This window comes from Artibeus jamaicensis, unplaced genomic scaffold, assembly GCF_021234435.1.
Source record: "Artibeus jamaicensis isolate MK-2021 breed Jamaican fruit bat unplaced genomic scaffold, CSHL_Jam_final contig_327, whole genome shotgun sequence".
In the NCBI taxonomy this organism is placed as follows: Eukaryota; Metazoa; Chordata; class Mammalia; order Chiroptera; family Phyllostomidae; genus Artibeus; species Artibeus jamaicensis.
Genome location: NW_026521772.1, coordinates 228619 through 250038, shown reverse-complemented (window position 1 = coordinate 250038; position 21420 = coordinate 228619). Strand labels below are relative to the sequence as shown.

General features: G+C 45.9%; 1 protein-coding gene across 2 annotated transcripts; it reads right to left on the bottom strand.

Moving 5' to 3' along the window:
• Nucleotides 1-1485: 1485 nt before the first annotated feature.
• DARS2 (aspartyl-tRNA synthetase 2, mitochondrial) lies at nt 1486-21404 on the bottom strand. Of its 2 annotated transcripts, none has more exons than XM_053663725.1 (17): nt 20705-21404; nt 19975-20074; nt 19119-19185; nt 16836-16937; nt 16370-16465; nt 15079-15202; nt 14316-14362; nt 12942-13048; nt 12178-12247; nt 11310-11489; nt 10231-10338; nt 9085-9147; nt 6630-6782; nt 4975-5193; nt 4718-4828; nt 3350-3425; nt 1486-2571 (listed from the first exon to the last, which is right to left on the bottom strand). In XM_053663725.1, the coding sequence occupies exons 1-17, from the start codon at nt 20835-20837 to the stop codon at nt 2357-2359; spliced, it is 1971 nt and encodes a 656-aa protein (XP_053519700.1). In that variant the 5' UTR covers nt 20838-21404; the 3' UTR covers nt 1486-2356. The 2 variants fall into 2 exon arrangements, with proteins under 2 accessions (XP_053519700.1, XP_037001438.2); XM_037145543.2 differs by having other exon boundaries at nt 1487-2571; nt 20714-21403.
• Nucleotides 21405-21420: the final 16 nt, after the last annotated feature.

Below are 21420 nucleotides of genomic sequence, written 5' to 3'. Positions count from 1 at the left end.
TGTATTAGTACTTAAGAAATCTGAATTCCTATTACTGTAGTGGACCTCTGAAGAGCTCTTTGGGATCCCCCAACTTTTAAAGGCCATAAGGAGGCCTGAGACCAAAAAGCTTGAGAACTGGCTACAGCGGAAGAAATAGGAGCCCAGACAGGTTAAGCGATTGGACCAAGGCTGTGTAACTAGAGGGAGGTAACGCCAGTCCTTAAATCCTGGTGTCTCCAGGTCACACGAGTTTTTTTGGCCGAGGCCATTGTTGTAAATACAAAAGACTGATGTTGATAAGCACTTACTGTGTGACTTAGGTGTGCAGTTGTTCTGTAGATAACATTTTTATTGTTAGATAAAAGTTTTATCTGGTTATTGCTCATGAATAACTGCCTTCTGAGAAAAAAGTATCCTTAAGATGAACAAAAAAGCAACAAAGAACGTGAGCAGTGTCAGAGCTCTGGTTCTTCAGATGGGAATTCTGGGAAAAGACAGCGGCTGTGTAGCTGCATTGAGTTATCCACCCAAAGCCAAAGATAATCAAACAGCCCCATCAGACACATCACCTGACACACTTTCCCAAAGAGGAGAATTTGTTCACAAGGCAAAGCTCTCTTGAAGCTAACAACTATCCACTCTGTAGCTGGCAGTTGCTCACCTTGTTTTTAAGACTTGCAACCTAAGATCAACCTAAATTGCCTAGGAGGCTGGGGATTGGATTTGAAATGTTTATAAAGTTTCACTCCACCTCAGTGATGAAGATCTAAAATAGTGACGTGTCCCTGGATTTCAGAATAAGCATTTTTTCCCCTCTGACAGGCAGGACTGAAGACAAGCTGAGCGATGTGCCCCATGTGACTGGGTCCCTGAGATGCTGACACAGCAGTGGGACTTGGGGCCCCAGGGCCTTTGGTTAGTTGTAGCCTAGAAAACATCCTACAGATTTGGGGTATTTTCCGTCAATCATCTCAGCGTAGAAAGACAGTATTTTGGTCAGAATGAGCCTCTAAACTGAAGAGTGAATTTACATTTAAAACCTGGGTAACATGCATGTGGGAGAAGTGGATGTAAAATCGCATTTTCCTGCCCAGTAAAGGGCATCCCTAGAGTCTGCCCACCGAGGAAGGGCAGGCAGAGTTGGGCAGCCTCTCTTACCAGGAGAACCTGCCAGCAAGGATTTTCTGGCTCCAGAGCCCACCCACGGCTGGGGAGTGACTGTTAAGGGCCAACTTGAGGGGGACACTCCACCTGATGCAGCAGCTGTCTGCAGTGGGGGAGGGCCTTGACCCTCCTCACAGCCCGCTGAGCAGCAGGAATCAGACCTGGAAGGGAAGCTGCTTTTATTTTCGAAGAGAAGGTTATATTATCGTGAGGCTTAGAGCCCTGAGAAAAGCAGGCAGGGATAGAGGCTTATACTTGATGTTGACAGGTTACAAATCAAGACTGTCAAAGCAAAAGTGAAGATAATGTAGGGAAGAACAATGTCATTCATCAAGGCCTTGTTCCTATATTTATTAATCATAAGCTTTCACTTTTGTCAACAACATACTTTCAAAAAATTGAGCAAAAGTTATTCAGGAATTAGTTATTTTTAAAAAACAAATAGAAGCAATACTGATTAATAAATTGACTTTTTCCTTCACTATAGTCAGTAGTACTTTATAACCTTACATTATAAAGTACGTAGATACACCCATGATTCCAGAAGGGAGGGTGGTCTTACATCTGAGCCACGCCTCACCGTTTTTCAGAGCATTTTCACTCTCATGGTCTCCCACATACATTGTCTCCTTTGATTCTGCCGAGGTGTGGTGGCCAGGGCAGGCAGTTTGCGTTGCCCACAAGCAGGAGGGAGGCCAAGAGGCTCCAGCAACTGAGGGGCAGCAATGACTAGGGTTTTGTGGACTTCATTGATGTTCTGTGTTACAGCGCGTGGCTTCTCCCTATGTCCATAGCTGAAATGTTACAGCCCGGCTGAATTCATAGGATTCTCTTGATGGCGCCGGTTAAACTGACTCCTCCAGCAACTCACCAGTCTCAAGGGGCGCTTATTTTCTTACATTCCACACATGATTTGATTACTTCTGTCCTGAGTGAACAGTCTACTATCCAGGTATGAAAACCGTGATCAGGAAAGAGCCATTGTATTACTCCACAAAGAGCCTTCTCTCACACCTCTCCAAGTAGAAAAGGAACCTCAAAAACACCCTAATAATGCACATTATCAAGTGCAAGACCAGCTACCTTCTATGTGTCGCTTCTTTGTGGTGAAGAATGTAGCCTGGAGCCCTTCCACCTAAAGACAGGTCAGATCTGTGAACTTGGATCTGATTTTAGCCTTGAGGGAGCAAAGAGGGTGAAACGTCAAAGCTCAACTTTCTGGACGGCGTGGATGACTCAATGAGTTCTTTTCCTCTTCTGAGTCTGTCGGCCAGGAGACCTGGATATGATAGGGCTTCAGGTCCTCGGGAGGGATGACATCCGGGGCATTGCTCATGAGGTCGTGCCCCCGGAAGGATTTGGGGAAGGCTATGACATCTCTGATGCTTGGCGCTCCAGTGACGATGCACATCAGCCTGTCCAACCCTGTGAGTAAAACACAAAGTCAACAGGTGACAGTGTAGCTGGAGGCTGGGAGCGACTTAGTTTCCCTTAAAGGTTGTAGAGAACTTTTAAAAAAGAATTTTTAACGGGTTGCAGCCAAGCACAGTTCCCTGCCTTTTCAGGGACCTTTTGTGTGTTTGAGGTCATTTTCTGTCTCATTTTAGAAAAATGCTCAGGACTAATAGTCACGTCGGCCAGGATGCACGGGGACAGCTCACTCAAGGCTGAACAAAATTCAGTGCCGTGCGGGCGACTCCAAGGAACAGAAGCAGGTCCCTGTGGTTGAGGTCCACATCCTAGGTGAGCTTTCGAGAATTTGTCACACTCTCCCTGACTTGATCAAAGCAGCGAGCGAGGTGGGCACCCTCAGTCGTTAGGAGGGCCCTGGCACCGAAATGGTGGCCAGGACAGGCCAGACCAGGCCAGACCAGGCCAGACCAGGTGGCCGGGCTTTCTAGACTCCTACCCATGTGTTGGAGGCCCCAGGGGCTGAGCAATAGTGACTTAAGACCACGCAGTTCCATTCTATTAAAAAAAATCTAAATGCAAATTATCAGTTAAGTTTTAGCTTTATCATGGTAAAGTGTATTTTTAACATACTCATATATCAATGAAATGAACACTCAAACTTAAATTCTGGAGAACCCTTGGGCTCACCCCTTACCAATTTTCCTCCCCCACCCCTACCCTCTAAGCTGGGAGCCCAAATTTGAGACAGTGTGATGGAATGAAATTTGGCTTGCAAAGACAGGCTGTTTACCTAAGGCGATTCCTCCATGAGGGGGCGCCCCCGAGTCTAAAGCCTGGAGCAGGTGGGACAGCAATGTCACGTCTTCCTGAAATTCCAAAGATAATTCCGTTTCAGCACACACTGCGGGCACACTACGTAGCACACAGTGTGCTTAGGCGTGAAAGGGAAAATAAAGGGGGGTTAAAAAATGACTTAAAGAGGTTTCCAGTTAAGTAAGATAATGTGACAAATCACAGGTATTAAAACCTGCAGAGAGATGCCTGGTGCTCCGTAGATGCAGCTATTACGCTGATAATGCAAACCTAGCGAGCGAGGCTATGGGGGACTGAGCAAGGCTAAGGAGGGGTAGGCTCCGAAAGGCAGGATGAAAGCAGGGAGCCGTCCCGTCCCAGGGACTGGGGAGGACAGAAGGAAGCAACCGTGTCAAATGCTGCTGGGAGGTGGGAGTGCTTGAGGGGGGAGGGCAGGCCTCTGGACTTTGTGACAAGGAACCCTTGTGAGGCAAGGTACGTAGAAACGCTGACAGTGTCTGGAAATGGTTCCCTAACTGGGCTGCAGATCGGAGCCAGGCAGGAGCTTTCTGGAACAAACACCACAGCCCCACACTTAGCGCTTTTCCTTTAACTGGTCTGGAGTGAGAGGGGGTGTTTTGTTTTTCACGCCCTTTCAAGCGATCCTGCCCCCCTGAGCAGCAGGGCTGGGAGCCGCTGCTGTGTGGGGAGAGGCAGGCGCGCTCTGACACCTCTGAGAAGCCGGACAGTGAAGACAGGTGGGCGGCAGGCTGAGGCTCTGGCTCAGGGGAGCAACCCCAGGGGGCTTCGCTGCCCGTAAAACTGATGGGCATCGGCTGTCCTGAGTCCCCCACTGCTGCTCTGAAAAACCAAGTTCTTCCAGCGCATGCCACCCCCGTGGGTTAATCCACAAAGGGACCTTTCAGGATCAGAGCTGGATCTTTCCTTCCCTAGACCTCGCCGTCTACAGAATCACCACCCAACGGCAGATTCTGAGCCTGAGCCTGACCAGACTTTGCAGAATCCTGATCACCCCGCTCTGCCTGTCACTAACTGCAGCCGTTTCGGCTGAGTGAGGTAAACTCCCTTCACACCTCCCTCTCTTCCTCTGCATCATCAGCAGTGAAATGGGCAGAGTAAGAGTGTTCATCCCCAAGAAGTGACAGTGAGAATTAAGTGTGTCTGTGCATTACGGTACTTAAACAGGGCACAGCATAAAATAAGCACTAACAAGCAGCTATTACCATCTACTTTCAAAGTCTCACACTAAAGGCAGGAAGAGAAGCCAATACTATGCTGTATCTAGTGAGTCCTCCATTCATAACAAACTGCAACACACAAAAAGGCCAGGTTGGAAGATGGTTACCTTCAGTAACGTTTCCAGGATGTAGCGCTGGAGCTGAGCGTCGTGAATTCGGATAGAACCACCCCCTATCTCGTTGCCATTTAAAACCAAGTCATAGTGTTGGCTACGGACCTAGAAAACACACAGGGTCTTTACGTCAGGAAATGTTCTCTACTGACTCAGACCCGACGATTTCTCCTGGGGCTTTAGGACTGAAATCGGAAGTTCCCTGCCTTCGTTTCCACGTTTCCTTTACCTTCCCAGTACCGACAGGGTACCTTTTCGGGCTCGGTGTGTAGGAGGTGGACGTCACTGGGGTGGGGAGCTGTGAACGGGTGGTGGGCAGACTCCAGTTCTCCGGGATGTTCTTCCTTGGGAAGGAACAGTGGGAAATCCACCACCCAAAGGAAGGAGAACAGGGCTGGGTCCCGGAGCACCGCTCCTCTTGCTTCTAGAAGGTCAGCACATTCCAGGCGTAATTTTCCCAGCAAAGAGCACTGTAAACAGAAGCAGGAGAGCTGTGTTAACTGCCGAGACAGAGTAGTCAGCAAATCACACAGTCTGGATTCTGAAGCCAGGCTGTTCTCGGAGAAAGGACTAGCAAGTTAACAGAGGATACACCCAAAGCTTTTCAGGAGACAGCCGTCTGAGGCCCATCTGACTGCCACAGGCTAAGAAGAACCATCAGACTCTGCGACTGGGTGACTGGGAGCACCAGTGTCGGTCGGCTGGGTGACCTGGGTCTGAATCTCAGTCTGCTGCTGGCTTCTCTGCACCCTGTCCCATAGTGAAACGGAGATAAAAAAGCTACTCCAGAGGGCGGTGGCAACAATTCCGTGAGATAAGGCCTAGAAGGGGCAGCATGACGAGTCCCTCTTCTGACAATTATTTCCTCACTGCTCCTGAGGCTGTGACGAGGATCTGCTGAGTGCCTGGCTGCTATGATGAAGGCAGTGTGGCTTAGAGGCTAACTTAGAGTGTGGCCTTGGGAACCAGACTTGGAGGGTTAGAAAATAAAAATCGGGCTTTTCCACTTCCCTGCTGTGTGCAAGCAAATTTTTAACTTCTGAGTCTTGGTTTTCTTATCTTCACAATGGTAACAGTATCAGTACTTCTTCTTAAAAAAAAAAAAAAAAGATTTATTTGTTTATTTTTAGACAGGGGAAAGGAGGATGAAAGAGAGGGAAAGAAACATCAATGTGTGGCTGCCTCTCATGCACCCCCTTGCTGGGGACCTGGCCTGTGATGTGGGCATGTGCCCTAACTGGGAATCGAACTGGCGACCCTTTGGTTTGCAGGCCAAAACTCAATCCACTGGGCCGCACCAGCCAGGGCAGTATCAGTACTTCTTGACCTTTACCATCTACTTCCAGTGCTTGTCTGACTTTGACCCCACAGTTGTGTGTTTTACCATGGTCTCTGCAGCTGCACCCAGTCTCCACAAGCCTCCTGCAGCACAGTGACCGAGCCAGTGTGTGGTGGAAAGTGCCCCTCCCAGCAGCTGGTCCTGAGGAAAAGGGTCCCGCCACGCCCAGGTGGGCGAGGGTGTCCGCCAGCCCAGCAGCCCTCCAGCAGGCTGACCTGTCCTTCCACATTTTCAGGCATGCATTATGTGCAAAAGCTAGTGACTACCAAATATTCTTAATTTGCAAAATCTTGCAACTGAAAATGTTTTCACAATTGTACCCTGCGTACCAACAGCCCTCCACCCAAGTGGCTTTCTTTATCCGTGTCTGTGTGAGCAATGCCAGTGGAGAATGGTAGTGAAAAAAACCCTAGTTTTTCTATCATGCATTATAAAGTGCTGAAAGAGGTTTTTCCATATAAAAGCTCCAGGTTATGCAGTTGACAATGTTCAGTGTGCTCTATCTGCTCAGGAGAGGAGAGCCGCACTCAGCCCCAACAGCCCGGAGCGCGGGGCAGCGTTGCTTACTGCTCTCCTGTGCTCTCCGGCGGTGAGCAGGACCACATCCTCTTCCTGGGCCTCCAGTCGTCCGACGAGTTCCCATCCCTGTTCCTCCATCACGAACTTGGCAACTGGCGTATTCCAGTTCTGACTGGCTTTCAGGACCACAGGTAGGACTTCCTGTGATAAAGAAAAAGACATTTGATTTTGTTATAGTACAAAGATTTCTTGTTCTCAATAGAAGAGGATTTACATGAGATTATCTATTCCTTCCCTGAGCCCCTTTCCAATTAAAGAGTCATTTCATCATAATGAAAAACAAACAAGAATGAGGGTCGGAGGGATGTCAGCAGATAAGAGATTTGTGCACGTTTTTGGCAGATCGAGAGTGAATGGAATAGGAACGACTGAAAAAGCAAGGCGCAGGGAGCTCTGGCCCAGAGAACTGTGGGCAGCCTCAGCACAAGGCACTGGTTTTACCTGCAGAATCCTAGAGATGCTCAGGACTCCTGAGGCTTTGGGTCCCCAGGGCAATGGCCCATCACCCTGCTGCTCCCCCTAATCTGAACCTAACCATTCACAAAGACCCCCTGCGAGGGCCTGGTGCTCCCAGTCAGCTCTGTAAATGCTTATATATGTGTAATCAACAATTGCTACACACTGAAGAACCTCTGCAGCATAATCCTCTCCCCCAAAATCCCCCCAAACAAATCCACAACCAAGATCAAGAGGAAAGACCCAAGAGGAAAGAGGTAATTTAGGCATCAAAAAAGGACTTAAACCTCAAAGGCAGTCACAGATATTTTTAACAATAAAACCAAGTTAAAAATGCAATGAAAAGAATAAAGAGCTCCTGGGAAATAAAAATGGGATTGCTAAAAAAAAAAAATTCAACAGAAGAGTTGAACAAATCTCCTGGCTGGGGAGGGGCGCGGCGGGGGTGGAGTGGGGAGAGGAAGATGTGAGAAAGGACGCAGAAAAAAAGAAAAAAGACATGCATGTTACAAAAAGAGGTCCAAAGGACAAACAAAAGAAATTCCAAAAAGGACACTAGAGAAAATGATAAGGTCAAAATAATTAGATAAAAAAGAATTTTGCACCAATGAAAGACTCAGTGAGTCGAGAGGGCCCTTCAAGTGCACGACACACGGGAAAGCGATGCAGAGCTACACAAGCTGAGGTTTCAGAACATCCAGGATCAGGGGGCGGAAAGCCTCCAAAGGAAAAAAATGAGGTTTGCTAGGAAGGAATAAATCCTTGCAGGCACCAGACTTCTCAACAGCAGACAGAAGAAGAAATGAAGAAGCTAAAGCAGCTCCTTCGACAAGCAGGGCTGTGTAGTCTAACACAGTGGCCGCCCATCACACTCAGCTACATAAATTTAAATGAAATGAAGTTAAAAATTGTCAGACGCACTGGCCACTGGTGGCCATTTAGCACGACGCGGGTGTGGAACGTTCCCGTCCTTACAGGAAGTCCTACCGAACAGCACTGTTCTAGAGGGATGTGCCCTCCAGCTCAGGATTGTATACAAAGCAGAACTGTTAGGCGAGTGTGAGGTTTTGAACATAGAGACATTTTTGGACCTGTAAGGACTCTGAAAGTTTCTCTCTCACATACTTTCTTAGGAAGGACCTGAGGATCAACTCCTGCACAGGTAGGGAAGAGGAAGACTGGGGTCAAGGTCAAGAGTGGCTTCGACACAGAAGAGGAGTGGAGGAAAGGTCCAGGAAGCAGACGCGCACAGTGGACCGAGGAACAGGTAAGGCCCGTGTCTGGGAGCCTCCCCTCTCACTGCAGGAAGTTAACAGGTAAAGTGTAAAATAGGCCTTTTTAAAAAACACAGTACGTAGACATATGCGTATTTCTGAAACCAGATGCCCTGGTGTGGCACTGGAGTGGCATGAGCCATAGCAAACACTGCGTGAGTTTCGCTATTACTGTTTTTTTTTCAAGTGAAAAGGAAAATCTTGGGCATATGGGGCTTCATTTAATTTCCTAACCAGATTGAAGTACCATTGCTTATTTAAAAGCTTATGACTGAACTTACATTCTCATGAATGGTGCGTTTTTTCAAGATTTTATTTATTTATTTTTAGAGAGAAGGGAAAAGAGGGAGAGAGAGAGGGAGAGAAACATCGATGTGTGGTTGCCTCTCACATGCCCCCAACTGGGGACCTGGCCCGCAACCCAGGCACTTGTCCCGACTGAGAGCCGAACCAGCGACCTACTGGTTCACGGGCTGGCACTCAACCCACTGAGACACACCAGCCAGGGCTGACTAATGGTAAATTTGACTGTTTAAGCTGAAGTCTTAGAATTATACCCAGGGGTCAGGTTAAGTTTAAAAACAAAAAGAAAAAGTAGAATGATCTGAAATAACAAGACTGTCAAAACTAATGATAGTGAAAGAGCTCAAGAGATCATTTAAAGTATTAAATCTCTAAAAGCAGGGGAAAAACTGCTCTAATGAACTCCTTACCTGATCAAAATGGTCAGCTGCAAGTTTTCTAATGGACTCAATGTCTTTCCTTTTTAAGTATTTCTGATGAAAGAAAATCAAAGTAAACTCATCGATATGACACTGAACTTCATAAACACGTTTATGACAGCAAATGGGGTATAAATACACTTTGAGTCGTTCTATCACAACAGTAGGATTCAAATAAAATTTAATTTCTGCTGCCAAATGTCAAAATTTTAAAGCTAGCTACAGGGCTATTTTCCCCTAACACGCAGCTCTCACTGGGAGTGGTTCCGTGTAATAACCAGGATAAGTCTTCAAAACAGTCTTTACATCTAACTGTGAAGGAAAAAATGAGGAGGATTCAGAATTTAATCATTTCAGGTCTCTTCAAATTCGTTATATCTTCCTGTTTGTAAAGTGTCTCAATGTCTTTCTGAGTGGGACACCACCATCGTAACTAGTATTCACGGGCCACTGAAGTGGGCACGGGAGACTCACAGCCCTGCACGTCTTACAGTCGCCTGGGGAAGAACGGACGCCCTTGAACTGGGGTAAAGGTGGTAACAAGCAATACATGTTACATGAGTTCACAGCTTACCCGGACACATCCCTACGTCTGGACTAGAGGGGACACCACCTGACCCCCCACTGGACACGCTCAGTGAACAGAATGCAATGAGACGGAATTCTTACCGAGTTTGAACATACCCAACATGCTCACGCACCCGAATGAGCTGTCTTTCAAATAGCAATCTTATTCAGGTGCCAACAGGCCTGGGCTGTCCTGGGCTAAGCTGACAGCCTTTGGACAAACTGAGGCTGGAGACAGAACAGGGACGCGATTCCACGCTCATCGCTGGTGGAAATGACCCCAAACGAAGCAAATGTCTCACAGCATCGTCTACATGGGAAATGGCTCTAGGTCTTGAGTATAAAGTCATGCTTATCAGGTTTTTTGTTCTCTACTTATAGTTTCAGGGACACTGTTAGACTTGACGTAAAGATATACGTCCTTTTTTGTAGGACCATGAGTTTATTTGAAAAGATGAGCACACTTATTTAAAGAGATTGTTCTTTCTGAAGTTTAAACCTGCCCACGTTGAACTCGTTTCCTTCATGCATGCAAATTCTAGAGAAAGCAAAGAACGGTGCGTCACTTACTGCTCCTCCAGGGACACGTATGGCTTTGACGGTTCCTTGGGGTTCACTGAGTGCGTCCTGAAGAAATCTAACCTCTGTGTTTCGGAACACATCGCTGACATCTACAATCTGGAAAAGTGGTAAAAGAACAAGCAGATCTCGTTATATCTACAGAGTGGTTCCCGTGGGTTGGGCACTGTGGTGAGTGTGAACACTCTTCTCATTAGTACTGATTCATCGCATCCGCAAAACAAGAGTGTGAGGGAGGCACTTGGATGATCCCCACTTAAAACATGAAACCAAGGCACAGAGAAGACATTGTGCCCAAGATGACACAGTTACTAAGTGGCAGAGCCAGAAGCGAAGCAGCCTGGCTTAGTCCACTACTCCGTATTCCAAAGAAGAAACAAGGATGTACACTGGCAGCCAGGAGCTGGCAGTTAGGACTGTCTGGGTGCCGAACTTTTTCATTCTAAGAACGGAGCACCACTATTCACAGATGAGGTGGAACTCAGCTTCTAACGCGTCTGCACTGAGAACCGATACAGAAATGTCACCAGCATTACGGAGGAAGGGGCTGTTGATGGGGGCAAACAGTGAGAGGCTTGCTAATGGAAACTGCGCCACGGAAGTTCTGCCCTTGTCCTTAGTCAACTGTATATTGATCTTAATAATTTGAATAAACATTTCCATATCTTTGAGCTCTTTAAAGACCATGGAAAAAAAAGTAAATAACTTGTGATCATTTGCCTTCCAAATGCCATTTTAGCCCCAGAAAAACTGAAGAGGAAAGCACAGGTTTTCCTTTAAGTTACCATTGGTGTCCATGTGATTAGTAACTTGTCAGTAATACGAACTTTTCAGCAAGAAGCCTGCTCTTCGGAAATGGGTTTTAGAACACAGCAGACACACACAAGTGTTGTAATGGCAGCCCTCTATGATCCTCTCCTGCTGTAGCTCCAACACAACAGAAGTAACAAGCCCAGGTAACAAGAAAAAGTATGACAGAACCACGTGTGTGGCTGGACGTAGATTTCAAAGTGGTTCAAAAGACTGCGGGACTCTGGGGGCAGAGACCTGGAAGACGGAAGCATCGGTACCTTCATCCCAAAGCGAGTGTCAGGCTTATCGGTTCCATAGCTGGCCAACGCCTCAGCGAAAGTCATACAGGGAAAAGGCACCCTCACCGGACCTTTGTCTTTGGGCCAGGAATACTGGAGCAAACCCTCAATGAGACTACGGATCCCAGTCTGGTCTACAAAAGACATCTCTATGTCGATCTGAAACCAAATAACATATGGAAACTAACTTGAACAGCCGCAGTAACAATATAGACATACTTATATATTTCTCTGGCTTTAAGGTGCCATAGAATTCTGGATGTAAATACTTACTACGTGGGGGAATAAATATTATTATACATCTGTTTCCTGTCAGACACTGTGCTAACACTTTACATACATCATCAACTTGTTAGTTCTCAAGACTATTTATGGCTTATGGCTCAGGGCAGCTAAGCAAGTTGCCTGTGCATGTGTAGCTAGGAAGTAGGAAAGCTACCCGGGATCCCAGGTCTGTCTACCTTCAAAGCTTATGATTTTTGAGCTTCCCCACACTGATCAATGTGCTACCAAACAGAAACCAATTGTAATAACCGTGATAGGTTAAACCCCAGCATTCAGAATTGCTAGTTCTTAATGCACTCGAGGCATTTGAAGAATGTTATCGTGGCCATTCAACACTGTAGGAACCTCTGGCATCCCTCAGTTGGCAGCCATGCTCCTTCTGAAAAGGACGCATGAAATAGGCCAAAACTAAATAATTAATGCCGCACTGCCGGTTAGTCCCACTAGCTATCTGGTGGGTACGACGTCACGAGAAGGAAAGTACGGGTAATGCCGGCCTGGTCTGGAGCCACTGGCTGCAGCGAGAAGGAGGGAGGGAGAGACAGGGGACACAGCTTTGTACCTGAGTGAACTCGGGCTGCCTGTCCGGCCGCGAACCTTCATCTCGGTAACATCTGGCAACCTGGAAGTACCTGCAATGGAGAAAGAGCATTAAGGGAGGCATGGTTCTACTAAGGCACACACACTTCTCCCCAGAGTTCATGGCAGTGCAGGCTGTGAGATACGTTAATAATACTATTGAAGGGCATGTGAGCAACCTAACCTAGTCGGACACAGCTGACCCGTGAGAACTGAACTATGGCGTGCATTGTTTTGGACACACAACAGCACCTTTGAGTATTCACACATTAGCCTGGCATGCAAGGTGGCCCGTGCTCCTTCATATATCTCGTCTTGGCCACAGTGACTACTTGTTGCCCCAGGCCCACTGGGAGCTTTCCTGGGCTGTGCTGTTCAGCCCTCATCCTCATCCGGCAACAAGCGGCTCTGTCCCAGGAGGCGCAGCTCACAGAGCTTTTGACATTTCCCCAAATAATACAAGTTCAAACCTCTTAACACCTACTCTGCAGTCTCAATGCACTTAATTTTCATGCATATCACAGCTGGTTTTTAGCACAGAGCTCCCTCTACACACGGAGTCCACCCAGCAAATCTTCACTGAGGGATGACTACACATTTGTAGGGGGTTTCTTTGCACGCATTTTCCAAACTCTCATACACATTTTCTAACCTTCTGTTAACAGCTCAGACCAGTTTTTTCCCTCTTTTTCCCATCCCCTTCCGACCTTCCCTTTCCTGACAACCACTAGCACAGAGCAAGCTCACCGGTCTAAACCGCCGACCATCAGGAGCTGTTTAAACTGTTGTGGGCTCTGAGGTAGAGAATAGAATTTCCCAGGTTCCCTGGATGGGATTACAAACTCTTTTGCACCCTTTTAACGAGAGAGAGAGAGTGAGTGAATTAATAAATAAGTCCACTGATTGCATAAACAGATTAAATATCAAAGTTTAGAAATGTCAGTGCTTAATGAACAAGTGATTTATGTTTAAGGAACCAAGTAACTGTTGATTTGCATCAAAAAATCCTGAAGAAAACTCATGTAGAATACAAGAATTCTGTGTCAAAATACTGACCCATATAATTTCTCAACTCTCTTTTTAAATACAAAATACAGTTTTACTAAAGGATCCAAAGGAAGACCTCAGTGATACCCACATTGAAATGACTGCAATCAAAACCCATCTGGGTTTTTGTTTTTTTTTTTCTACTTAGTTTTGACATTTTGAAGAATAACAGATTGAAAACAGTGAGAGCCTTGGCCTATTTCTGACGTCCCCGGATTAGTCCAGCTGCCTCATGTTTGCTGCACTCACCTCTTTTTTGAATTAAATTCACTGGGGTGACACTGGTTAGTTCACCACCAAGTCAAGTCTCCTTCCATCAACATTTACACCCCTCCTGCACTCAACACTTCAACACCACTGTGAACTGAGTGGCTGGAAGATGCTATTTTACCTATTACTAAGCTTCTTTTAGCATTTCCCAAGTGAAAAGGTTTATCCTGAATAAAAATGCCTGGGAATCCCAGTGCAAATCCAAGGACTAGGGAGTGTGTTGGGCCCTGGGGACTGGAGCCCATGGACCCCTTTTTAGCCAAATGACACGGAGACCCAGAGAACACAGGGCTGGGGAGGCATGGTCAGACCTGGCTCGTGAGCTGCTGCACTTTCGGCAGTAGGCGTGACTTCTGCCCAGCCCCAAGTCCCATTTTCTCTCCCAGACCCATGGACGAGGGATGGCAGACCCCCACTCCGAGTTCCCAAGGCCCTGCTGGCGGGGGGGCCGGCCTAGGCGGCCGGGTTGGACATCCTGCCTGCTGCAGGTGAACGGGGCGGGCTCAGGTCCTCAAGTGTCCACCCTAGCTGAGGGAGGGACAGCCAGCAGTGGGGTGCAGGGCCGCCAGCCTTGGCACCTGGATCCACTCCCAAACTGAGGAGACCAGTGCGAGTAGTGGCACTCGGACATGGTTGCCTCTCAGCACCTCTGCATCACCGTCCATTTTCTCACCTCTTAGGGAATCTAGTTAATGTGACCATATCGAGGGGCAGTAAAACAAGTGAAAGAAATACAACCAGGTGAACAGAAATGCAAAGGGGCCCAGTTTCCCAAGGAACAGATTATAGCAGGCCGATACCCACCCCTGGAGTCCTCTTAAACAAGGTTGGAGTTTCTATATCCACGAACCCTAAGAAGAGAGAAACGCCTGAATTAATAAATAGGAATTTGTCACACCTGATGTCTGTGGTACAGTCCAACAAATCCAAGGCTACCCGTTAATTAGGAATTTTGACTGAAATAAGTTACCAAGCCCACTGATGCTGGTTTCTATCAACCCAAGAAGAAAGCTGAAGATTTTCGTAAAATCCTATTCTGTTCATTAGATTGATACTTTTGTCATGGAATAATTCTAACTTTATGGGATCTTATCTAGTAACTGTTTTGATTTTTAAAACATTCTTGTAGGGTAGAAACACAAATAGAGTAGAAAAAAAGCCCCAGGACTGATCAAGAGTTGGATTTAACTCCCACGACATTCCTGAGCTCACAACAAATGATACATAAGCACAATAAAGAATGAAAAAGCTTACAGAGGTGACGACCCAGGGGCCATCTGACCCTCGGCAGTGACGGGAAAGTCCTGTAACAGACACTCTGGCCCTTAAGAGGCTGTATTTGTGACCCAGAAGGAAATGAAATTGTGCTCCAACTTACTGAGTTATGCTCTAGGACAAAACACCTGGAAGTAAAATTTCAAAAACTGCTTTACACGTTAAGTGAGTTCCAGTCCTCTGGCAACATCTAGCCCAGTGAAGCGACGGAGAGGAGACAGGAGACCTCGGGAACAGGACAGAAGAGGCCCTAAAAAGCTCCGAGGGACATGCAGGCAGGCGCCTCCCTTACCGTGTAGATTACAGAGAAAGTCCCTCATTTTCATGACCATCTGGGACCTCAGCCGAAGGTTGCGCTGCAACTGGAAACTGCGCAAGTCCAGGTAGCGATACTGCAAACGAAGAGCCTCGGTTTTCTAAACAAATTGAAAGATGTTTACGTTTGAGTCTTTTTTTCAAATAGTAAGGAGATATTAACTTTAGATACAGAGTTTGAATTTTCAAAACCTTCGGCTCTATCTTTAGCTTCCGCCGTTGGGGTGCACACCCCCCTCCCCGATTCCTACCACTTCTGAGTTTGTTACTGGGACACATTTTACACTTTTTATTATTCATAATTATTAATACAACCCTCTGCTGACTGAAATTTGCCTGTGATACTAAATGCTTATACATTCAGTTAAACCTGTAATTGAGTCTTGATTTCAAGGTCTTTGAAAAATACACACCAGAGTAAAAAACAACTCTATCACCCGAATGGGACCAGGAGAGTCAGAAATGCTGGGAGCAGAAGAGGGGACTTCATTCAGCGGCTGTGCTAGTGGTGAGAACATCTGCTTACATTGTGAATCTCTGTGCATCCCCCTCTGTGCTAAGAAGTTTTTAAAAAGTCCTTTTCCTAGTGTAGCTTATTTCTTTGACTAGAAATAAAAGAACTATCTGTCACTTCTTTTTTTGAAAGCTTAGCTGGGTATTATTCCCCACCACCCCACTACTACCACAGGGCCAACTCTGTAACTATACTGCTTCTTCTAATTAAAGGATGAAGTATCGGGAACTTAAAAGACTAAATGGCCTCGCCCTGAATTTAAACTGGGACTCTGCAAGTCTGCAACCGTAGCCAGGTGTGACGCAGCTGGATTCACCTGGGTGCACGTCCCCAGCGCTGTTTAGCTTCATCACCCCCTCCAACTCTGGTGCCCGACATCCTGAAGCACTGAAATACGTACGTGCTGGGGGAGTCAGGCCAGCATTTTATCACTGTTAAGAGGCTTAAACTTAATAGATGCACAATCTCTTATACTGTTTGGCTATGTCCAAGCTAGGCATAAATTTCCTTTCAAATTGTAAAACAGCAACAACAAACTTGAACACGGTAACACCCACCCTGAGCCTTAACCGCAGGGCCATGTTTCAAGCTGTCTGAAAAAAGGTCCAGGTGCGTAGGCACTGCGACTGCGCAATGGAGTGCCGCTGTTAGGGAGGGTCCGTCGGGAGATGGCGGAACTAACAGAACAACTCATGATACATCTGTAGCACAAGGCTTAATGGTGTGAAAGTTAAAGTATAACAAAGGACGGCACCTTCACGAAGTCCTTAATTTCAAAGGGCAGCTTCTTGCAGGAATTCAGAAGTTCGGCTGTTTTAACCTTGATTTCAATCTCTCCGGTTGGCATTTTCTGAGAGAGAAAGAGAAAAACACCTATTTTCAAATTCACTCATCGGGACATGTGCACAGTGAACATTTGTAAAACACGTGACTTATCTACATGTAAAATGCGTGGGTGCTCACAGTGCGTCCTCTAAATGCCCGTGCATGATTTTGACATCCTTATGCATACCCGTGGCGGACGTGATCCTCAACAAATACCTTCACTTATATCGGCGTGTGCGTTTATAGTGGAGACTGAGATCTGTAGGTTCGTTCACAGAATGTACAGAGCCCTAGTGCCTGATGTCCAGTGGGGGCCCCTCCCGTGTTGCCTGAGTGTGCAGGCAGACAGTGGCGGTGTGTGCAGGCAAGATGGACATAGTGCCGAGACTACTAACCGGGTTCTCTTGTCCTGGAGGCCGGGAAATGACTGTCCCGGACACCTGCACCACAGATTCCACGGGCGCCTCACATAAGATCTTCTTCACGGAAGCAGCTGACTGCAGAAAAAGAGGGGAGAACAGTTCCAAGGAACACATGAACTCAAAGGAATCTGTAGGGGGCGGTGGAGGTGGAAGAGGACGTAAAGGGGATAAATGGGAAAGGGAAAAATATAATGAAAAATAAACGATTAAAAAAAGGAATCGGTAGTAACTCTAACTCTAGTCTATGGTTTAGAAAAACGACAATAGTCACTTAACTTCATTGCTGTAAATTACTGAGGCTATCCTTAATGACATTATTAAAGAATCTGGTAAACTGCATGCCGATTTTGATTCAAGTTATTACAGCAAGTCAAACTCTTAATGAAACGTTTAAAATGTGTTCCTTAAAGGAACATATAGGGAAGAATGATTAAAGCAAACGAGTCTCACATATTTTTATTTTTTTATACTCACCCGAGGATAATTTTTTAATTGCTTTTACGAACCTGCAACCTAGGTATCAGCCCTGACCGGGAATGGAACCCGCAACCCTTCAGTTACAGGACAACACGCCAACCACCTGAACCACATCGGCCAGGACTACCGTGGACTTTAAAGGCAACAGTTTGCAGGACTGGTCTTAGGGGCAGTTAAGTCCACCAGCAGTAACGGAGGCCGAAGGTTAAGTAACTACGCTCATCTCTGGACCCTGAGACCATTCATGCTCTGACTTCGGAACCCAGAGAACTGAGCAGATCTGTTTTCTTAGGCACACAGCATTTGCAAACATCACAGCAGAAAGCATCACTGCCCAATAACCAAGCTGAGGGATCGTTATTTTATCTAATTTTAATGGTAATTATTTTTGAGCAGGTAGTACCGTCACCTGGCTCAAAGTTCAAAGGGGACAGATAAATACACAGTGAAAAGTGTCCTTCCTGTCCTTGTCCTCCAGCCCCTTGGTTCCTCTCCCCAGAGGCACCCGGTGTGACCACATACTCATGTGTCCTTGGGGGACCTGTCATGAGGTACACACGTACATACCACCTTTTAACACAGGTAATAGCCCTCCGCATGCTCTTCTGTATCCTGTGTTGTCCAGTCTAACAATGTACTTGTTTTTTTCCGTATTAGTACATAAAGAGCTTCTTTAATCTTTTTTTCTATGGCTGTCAAAATGTACATTTTTTACTGCCAGTCTCTTATTGGTGAACATCTAGGTTGTTCCCAATATTTTTTCTGTTAAAAATAACCCGGCAGTGAAAAACCTTGTGTGTACATCATTTCGCACCTGTGTAAGTCCAGGTGTAAGACAGTTGGAAGATAATTGACTGAAAGTGGAAAGGATGGTCGAAAGGACCGATGTGTCACTAGCTGTGATAGTGCCAACTGCTCTCTATGGAACTAGTGCCATTTGGACTCCCTCCGGGAAGGTAGGGACACTTGTTTTCCCAGACAGTGTGTCGGCAATCCAGTGTCAAGGATAACGATTCTGTGTACGTTCATTTAAAAAATTTTTTCAACCGGGGACTCGGTCCACAACACAAGCATGTGCCCTGACTGGGAATCGAACCAGCAACCTTTTGATTTGCAGGCTGGCACTCAATCCACTGAGCCACGTCAGCCAGGGCTTTTTCTGTGTAGGTTTTTTTTTTTTTTTAAATATTTTATTTCTTTTATAGAGAGGGGAAGGGAAGGAGAAAGAGGGGGAGAGAAACATCAATGTGTGGTTGCCTCTCATTTGTTCTTTACTGGGGACCTGGCCTGCTCCCCAGGCATGTGCCCTGACTGAGAATTGAACCGGCGACCCTTTGCTTCACAGGCCCGTGCTCAATCCACTGAGCTACACCAGCCAGGGCTCTGTGTAGTTTTAACACACATCTCTACTTATGAGTGAGGTTGGACATATTTCCATAGGTCTAGAAGCCATTTATATTTTCTTTTCTGTAAATGTTATGTTCATACTTCTACTGGGTCACTACTATTTTTTTTAATTTGATTTGTAGTGGCCTTTTAGATATTAGTGAAATTAACCCTTTGTAATTGTTGTGCTCATTAACAAATGTCATTTATATTTATACAGGTGTATGTTTATGGTGAATATTTTTTTCCAGTCTGCCATTGGTCTCAATGTTGCTTACTTTTTTTTTTTAGTTTTTATTAACTTCTGAATTTCAAACCTCAAACATATTTAGCTTACCCTAACCACAGCATCAAAGAGGCTTTCAGGAACAGTAGGAAACCTTCTATTATTACCTCATCCTGGGGAATGACAACTTGAACAAGTCCCTGGAAATCTCTTAGGACCAGGAAGATGTTTTGCCTGATTGATGAAGAAAATGAACATGTTAGGATAAAATCTCTGAGCCCCAAATTTAAGAAAGCAAAACAAATGACCCACTTAATTTCTCACATTTATTATAATAAATAACATGCACTTTTGTTTGTTAGCAAAAATAAAGACTGGTCTCTAAATCAGCAGCATGGCTAGACAGAAAAAAGCAGCATGTCCATCACCCTGAAGTTTTGAAAGCATTTTTATGCATGACGTAGGGGGGGGAAAGGTGTCACAGTATCCATTCTGAAAGAACTGGTATCCCAGCTACACACAATGGGAATGGGAGAGGGTGGAGCAGCAGCTTTACAGCAGCTAAGTCTGTAAGCTCATGCGTGACCGTGAAGCAGAGGCTCCCACTTGGATGTTAATTATAATTCCAACACACATTAAGGAGTATGAGCAGTCTTCTGTTGGTTTTGCAATGTAGCTGTTAACTCATTAACCCCTTTGCCTCTTCCCTCCACCCTCTGGCCTACTATAATTTAATCTAGAACATCTCAGAATTTTCTCCTTGTCAGGACTCTCCAACCTTCATAAGCCAAGGGACATTTCAGACCATTGGTGGGTCATACTTCATTACTGTACTCTTCAACAGATGTTACTGGTACATTGAGAGAGACGCTATTTGGGTCTTTCAAAACAAAACTAATTTAATGAATTCTGAGACTCTTGCAGGAGTTGCAAAGCTTTTATTCTTTTGCCAGGTTGAAAATTAATAAAGGTTTGGAACTGCCTTGGGAAAACACCACCATGCATTCTTAAACCTTAGTTTACCTTCGGTACTGAATCCATCCACACAAGGTGACTTCCTGACCTAAATGAGAAGAACGCAACTCTCCACACGTGTTGGTCCGGGTGACAAAGCTACTGAGTTCTTAAAAACAAACAAACAAACAAAAAAAGCTAGATTAAAAATATATCATTTCCAAACTGCTTAAAAATAAAGACTCTGAAATCACATCGTCTTAGGTTTTTCATTTCAAAGGCTAAAGTAAATCTGTCATTTGATTTGACCACTACTAAATTTATCTGCAAATGTGTCAAAAGCTTAGGCAATAATTGTCTTAATGTAATTTTTTAGCTTATGTTAGGAAATCTGATTACCTAGCATTTGCATTGCCCTAAAATTAGCCCATTGTTAATAGTGCAAATATCTTTCCCAAATCAGATAGGATCTTTGAAATCACAGAAGTTTAATGGTGCAGTGACCAGCTTTAGTATGAATCTAGAATGAAAGTCACTATGTACACTTGAAAAACACTACTGAAAATATTCTTAAATGGGAATTTTTCAAAACGTATTAGTAGCATCAACTAAAAGCAAAATTGCTTATGTGGCTACTTTTTTGGTCCTTTTAAACTCCAGGATAAAAACAAAACAACTACATTGTAAGAAAAGCGGGTGAATGATCTGCTTCTCCATGTAAGGCCATCCATCCAGCTAAGACTAGGGGGAATGGAGAAGAGGAGCAAGTGCTGTCCAGAAACAAGAAAGAGCTCTTCACCGCTTTCACCTGGAACTCTCCGCTGTGAACTCAGTGACAGACTTCTGGAGAGAGACCCCCAGATCAGCTGGGCGATCTTTCCGGTGGGTGTGCCTACACCCCTATTTAGCCGAGTTAACCAGTTGGAGAACATGTTGGAGCTGCAGGAGGGTGAGAGACGCTTATGAATCCCACACTGCTGGTGTCGAGTAATGGTCAACAGTCATTTTTGTAAATACACACGAATCCCTTAAAGTGCTAGGAGTTCCCAGTCTCTGCTCCAATGTTTAACCCCTTGTCCGCCGAACAGGGGTCTAAGAAGCACTAGATCGATCTGCAAGGTCTTTGGGGGCCCTTGGAGAGTGGGTAGAAGAAAGACTTTTGCCCCCCTCTGCACGCATCAGTTTCCGCTTGTATTAACAAACTCAACTGCGGCCAGATGTGCGAGAATGCGTCCACTCAGCGGTGCAAGGCGTGATCCCACGATCACGCAGAGACGGAAGTGGCCGGTCATCACACGAACGCCCTGCCTTTCTCTTCCTTCCACGCTTCCCCGAAGGTTCCTGCCGGAGAAGCGGAAAACAGAGAGAACTCAGCCTCGCGTTTCAAATCTCCTCGTGCCGACCTCGGATATTGAAGATGAGGAAGAGTGCAAATTCCAAATTTTCTGAGGGTCCGAAATCACTCGCAGATTGCCCAGGGGGGGGTCAAGTGCTCTTCCAGTATCCCGCGAGCGT

What these genes read in the sequence shown, in the direction of transcription:
- DARS2 (XM_053663725.1), bottom strand. Translation starts at nt 20,837, where the DNA reads ATGTTCTCCAACTGGTTAACTCGGCTAAATAGGGGTGTAGGCACACCC. An exon ending in TACACACCGAGCCCGAAAAG is followed by an intron (nt 4,829 to 4,974) that starts GTACCCTGTCGG and finishes TGTGTTTTCTAG; the next exon opens with GTCCGTAGCCAACACTATGA. An exon ending in TCCTGGAAACGTTACTGAAG is followed by an intron (nt 3,426 to 4,717) that starts GTAACCATCTTC and finishes TTGGAATTTCAG; the next exon opens with GAAGACGTGACATTGCTGTC.